This window comes from Nanorana parkeri, unplaced genomic scaffold (genome assembly GCF_000935625.1).
Source record: "Nanorana parkeri isolate BGI_ZX_2015 unplaced genomic scaffold, ASM93562v1 scaffold812, whole genome shotgun sequence".
NCBI classification, from domain to species: domain Eukaryota; kingdom Metazoa; phylum Chordata; class Amphibia; order Anura; family Dicroglossidae; genus Nanorana; species Nanorana parkeri.
Genome location: NW_017307080.1, coordinates 553759 through 559587, shown reverse-complemented (window position 1 = coordinate 559587; position 5829 = coordinate 553759). Strand labels below are relative to the sequence as shown.

The window sequence follows — 5829 nt, the reverse complement described above, 5'->3', positions numbered from 1 at the left end:
ATGGCTGTAAATCTATTGCTATAGTGTACTGGACGTGTGTAATGTATATGTAGTACATATGTACAGCACACACCTCCACTACACTCCAGCAATAGAGTTACAATTCTCCACTGCTAACATGAATAGGTTAAACCATGATCCATAGTACATAACATGTAGTTGTACTATGGATCATTTAAAGTCACCTGTCCCTTTAAGAAAAAGTATCGGTAATTGGTATCGGCAAGTACATGAGGGGATGTGCTTGTACTTGTACTTGGGCCTGAAAAAGTGGCATTGGGACATCCCTAGTTTGAATGTAAAGCTCCAGGCCGAGCCGTTTAATTACAACAGCCGGCCAGGAAGCTACTCGTCCGGTTTCGGCGTCCTCTTGTCACAGACAAGAGGATTTTTCAAGCTGTTGGGATACATTAGGATGCATTTTAGGTCCGGAAACAATGGATATGATCTGGATGTGGTGTGAATGGGCCCTAAGAGCTCAGCACTGACAGCCTTCATGTCTTCCATGTTTCCTTTCTGTCTCACTTACCCCATACACGTGATGTCAGCTAGAGACAGATACAGCCAGAGGAGGTTTTCAGTATTGGACAGAGAAAGGAAGAATGAAATCCTTTGTCAGTCTCTTCCGTGCCTGCGTTGGAAAGATTTCCCCTCCCTTTCTGTCTATTCAGTGGGTGTCACACAGTCCAGGAAGTAAAGGGAAATCTCCTAACAATGGCACATACAGATAGAACATGATTGGTTCTAGAACTGGGAGGGGGTGAGATTCTTTGTTAGGATTGCAGTGCTGTTTGTGTCACTCTTGGGGACATTTCTCCTCACTTCCTGTCCAGATCACAGGTGTCAGACTAAGTGAGAGCAAATCTCCTCAAGTGAGACAAACGCAGTATTTTAACCCTTGCAATGGGGCTACCCAACACTTAAAGGGTTAACTGCTTGTTTTTTCTCTAGGGGAGAGTGACTGCTCACCTCTCTCCCCCTCCACTCTGGCAGTGAAATGTCCCTTGATGTCCTCGCATCTAATGAACCTGTATTACGGGTCCTTAGACAGCCGGAGCCCAGGGTAGAAGAGGATGCAGGGACCAGTCTAGCAGCCAGGTGGGATTGAGGATCAGGCGAGTATTTCTTCTTTATTCAGTAGCCCCACTGCAAGGGTTAACTTTTACAAATCCTTGCTTTCCTCTCTAAGCCCAAACTGTGGATAGAGTAGGGAAAGGTTAGGTCCCCTGTCAGATTTTTACTGCAATCTTGACCTGCATTACAAAAATTTCTCCTCACTTCCTGCCCTGCTGAAATCATTTTAACAGACAAGATTTCCGCTTCCCTTTCATCGATTTTACTCACTCAGAACAGGAAGTGAGGGAAAATCTCTCTAACACAGCCCCAGATAGCAGTACAAACATGACAGGGGTCCTAATCTAAACAGATATACAAAGCTGTATGGTTCCCTCTCTAGACCTGTGCAATGTTTACAAAGCATTCCAGAGCTCTACAATCCCACCGCTTTCGATATTCGGATTCAGTCACTTGTTGTTTATTTTCCAATACCAGGCCAATCTCATCCGACTTATTTTTAATTACCGTAATCACATTGGTTAGAAGATTCCGATTGGTATGAGGCAAATTAATACATTTTAAAAGGATCCCTTATTTTGTTGGATTTTCCCAATAAACTTTGCGTTGCATGAAATAATCCTTCCTGATATCGGACTGTTATACACAATCATATCTTACACAACTGATGCGCACATGGCCAGAATTACACATGATACAGAAAGTAGGGATGCGCCGATACTGGTTTTTCTGTATCGAGTATCTGGAATCGAGAATCAGGAAGCTGGGCGGCGGGTGATGACGTGCCATCCAGCTTCCTGATTGGTCAGGAAGCCAGGCTGCCTAGCAACAAGTGAAGCCAACTTCCCAGCCAATCAGGAAGCTGTCAGGCGAGATTCCTTCTGACCGGATGTTCCAGTATCGGGGTAAGTATCAGAGCATTTGGCTGAGTACGAGCTGGCCCAAATACTCGGTATTGGTGGATCCCTAATAAAACATAACTGATACTGGTATGTGTGTGTGTTGTGTAGGGGTGGCGCAATGCGCTGTTATAATGCAGGGGTGAGCAACTACAGCCCCCCAGCTGTTGTGGAACTACAAGTCCCAGGAGGCACTGCAAGACTGACAGTTACAGGCAGAGGCATGTTGGGATTTGTAGTTAAAGCAGACCTTTAACCCGTTTGACTAAGGCTGGGTTCACACCTAGGCGTATTGAATATGCGCGCCTCGTGCGTTTACCGTGATTTGAGGTAAAAACGCACGACAAACGCGCGTTTCCGAGGGCTACCTGGCTGTATCCCAATGGATACGCGTGGCAAATACGCCCCATAGAAGCTCCTGTACTTCTTTGGGCGTAGGGCATTTTGTAGCGCGTTCATATGGCCTGTAATACGCCCAGGTGTGAACCATACCCATAGGAAATAATGGGATTTCGGTGTTTGAGCGTTTTGCAGAGCGTAGGAACGCGCTACAAAACGCCCAGGTGTGAACGGGGCCTAAAAGTCACCTCAGTATGCAGCTCTGCATGCTGATATGAAATCATCTTACATTTATTAGATAAACAAACAGATGTTTCTTTTATGTACAATGACTGTTTTCCACATCCTGGTCCTGTTGCAAACATTGCATCCTGGGAAGGTGACATCAGCAGAGCATTGCTGGGAAATCTCATGAGATCTCAGGAAAAGGCATTTTCCTCCCCTCAGATGATGTGCATGGTCACATGTTCCAGGAAGTAAAGGGAAATTTATTAATCTGCCTTTAGTAAACATGGCAACTGTCAGAAGACTGGGAAAGAAAAGAAAAATAAGATATATAAAGAATATAAAGCCGGCAATTATCTAGAAGTATGTGTTTGTAGATTGTCATTACTCAACATTTCTTAAGGTGTCTTTTTTGTTATTTTAAAGATATGGGTAAAGGTCGGCTTTAAAGCACAGCCGGAGGACCGAAGATGCCCCCCGTTATAATGCATTGTTTACTTTTGTTTCCCCTCATAGCTTTATTGAAACATCACAAAACGACACTGCATTCAACTCTATGTACCAGAGTACAGTGCAGAACATCACAACACACTGTGTAAAAATGTAACCGGTTCTTATGTTAGCGCACACCAACACGGCACATTGGTGTGATCGGAGACGAGAGGACGCTGCGGGCGGAGACGAGAGGACGCTGCGGGCGGAGACGAGAGGACGATGCAGGCGGAGACGAGAGGACGTTGCGGGCAGAGACGAGAGGACGTTGCGGGCGGAGACGAGAGGACGCTGCGGGCGGAGACGAGGGGACGCTGTGAGCAGAGACGAGAGGACGTGAAGGCAAATTGCCTTGTCTATGGGTGGGGACTGTGTGAGCTGGTGTGAGCGAGCTCCATCTCTCCGTCTTCCTGTCACTGGTCATTCAGTACACAATGGTAGACTCATCAGTGTCTGCAGAGTCTTCATACAAATCCTTGTGACGCTGGAAATACATGTCCCATTCTCATTGTACAATCTCCATCAGATTGGGCCAGGCTGTGTCCTCTGAGGGCTCCTCTAACGTGTATGTAACGGCATTTGTATTTTAGTTTTGGATAGAGTGGGGAGCCGTGTTGTTTTATTGCTGTCTGTGTCCCGCTGTGGACATTTACACCTCTGTCACGAAGTGAGGGGAAATTAAAGATTTTAGCGTTGTCACCGGAGCTAAGGGGAAATCTTCCAATGGGGGACACCTCTCTAAAGCTGGCCACACACGCCACAATCTGACTGTACAATCTCCTTTCCACCTACCAACACGTATGTAGTACAAGGGCTTCCCTGATTGGACCGGTAGGTGCTCACATTACATGGTTCTGGTATGGTCAGCTTGTAACATGTATGATGACCCGAAGGCCTCGCTCACACTGACAGATCTGCATGTAGGAGGACATTCTTATACACGTGGTATCATGTACACTGTGTGCATTTCCAGAAGATACAATTCTGTGTGTCCAGAATACCATAAGAAACTCTAAACACAGCTAACCTCACATAACGGCAGCGACTTGGAAACGCGGAAGAAAGCGATCTGTAAAGTTTGCCGTTTCCTTCATCCGTCCTGTGTTTACATAACAGAGGAGTGCCAGTGTGAATGTCACCGAAGAGAGTAACATTGTTCACTTTGGAGAGTTATCTTCTCACTTCCTGTTGCTTCTCTAGGACAGGAAGTGAAGGGAGAACTCCCTAATGGGACACAAACGGCACCAAACCGGGGTAGGCAACCTTGGCATTTCAGCTCTTGTGGAACTATGATGCATTGCAAGACTCCAACAGCCACATGTACAACTCCCAGAGGAATGATGCGATTTGTAGTTTCACCACAGCTGGAGTGCCGAGGTTGCCGATCCCTGGTACAAAAGAAACCAACATGTGGGTTTACCCTGCACTACCCAGAACTCAAGGAACAAAAAAAGAGAAACGTTTTGGCTTTACATCCAGTCAGACAGAGCCTACGTATCTGTTGGTAGATTGCACAATATAATGGTGACCTGACTGACAGCTGAGAGTCCCCAAGAGGTTCTGCAGCAACTGAAGTTAATCCCTGGACGGAAGTGCCTGCCATTATTATGTGTCGCTGAGTTCTCCCCTCCCCCCCTCGCCCAGAGCAGACAGGGGAACGGTGACCCGGGGTAAACACATTGGTTGTCGATAGGGAGGTGTTGATATCGGGGTGCGGTCGGGCAGAAGCGTCACTTGCCTGACACCAGCATATGTCCCCCGCGGTTGGAGAACTCGATGGCGTTGACACATCCGAAGTGGCCCAGCAGGTCCTTTTTGTACAGGTTCTTACAGGCCTGCAGCCTCCTCCTCTGGAAGTCCTCCTTCAGAAGGGGGTCTCCGTGTAGGCCCCTCCGGCCCAGAAAGCCTACGGCCGACCTCATGCCGCATCCCTTGTCCCTCCGCATGGTGGTGGTGACGGCTGACGGGCCCGGCTCGGATCGGGTTCTGGTCATACAGACATGGCAGCACACACAGCACCGAGCTGTTTGGAGTCAATTACGGGGCCGCTGTGAGCTCCTCCCCCCTCCCTCAGCTGATCCTCCGCTTCCTCCCTCTGACACCACTGTACAGCGCTGTCACCTATGGCAGCACCATCCGTGGCCGGGCTCACCTCATACACACACGAATAGCTCAGGCTCGGTCTGAAGAGGTTCATTTATATAGAACAAAAATAAAATCTATAGCTGCTTACTGGTATTTAGATGTGGTGGCTGCATTCCTGTATTCCCTTTGTTATCACCTGGTGATCCCACCAGTACCACACTTCCTATTCTAGGGTGACAACCCTCACTGTACTGTATGGTGCAGCAGTGTTGTCACCCTAAAACAGGAAGTGTGTTAGCACTACATAACCCCTCTCCTTGTTGCTATAACCTAGTGGGAGGTGTCCTGTAGTCCACAGAGGGGAACTACTTGAGATAATGAGAGTACAGGTAGCCCTCAAGTTACGCAGGGGTTAGGTTCCTGAGGGAATGGTTGTATATAATGTAAGTCAATGGGAAGCCGGGGAGTTATGTTCCTCACTGTATTTCTGGCAGGATCAACTAATTGAACCGATCTAATAATAGTATATGTAATAGGCCAAATAGGAGACATTTATTGTCGGGGTTACATACACTTTAACACGCTTCCAGCAGTGTTCTGGTAGACCATAGGCTGATGTAACAGACAAATCTTTTTTGTAGTTCTGGATAGAATGGAGATAATTTAGAACCCCTGTTGGGTTTTTATTGCTGTCTGTGAAAATCCAATAGGGAAA

At 47.2% G+C, this 5829-nt stretch overlaps 1 protein-coding gene across 1 annotated transcript in view; it reads right to left on the bottom strand.

Annotated features, from left to right (window-relative positions):
* The window catches only part of DCAF5 (DDB1 and CUL4 associated factor 5), a 48522-nt gene extending 43384 nt beyond the window's left edge, over positions 1-5138 (bottom strand). The window contains exon 1 of the mRNA XM_018565100.1: positions 4768-5138. Within this exon, the coding sequence (XP_018420602.1) occupies positions 4768-5023 (256 nt within the window). The 5' untranslated portion in view covers positions 5024-5138. The remainder of the gene's footprint in view (positions 1-4767) is intronic.
* Between the last annotated feature and the right edge of the window lie 691 nt (positions 5139-5829).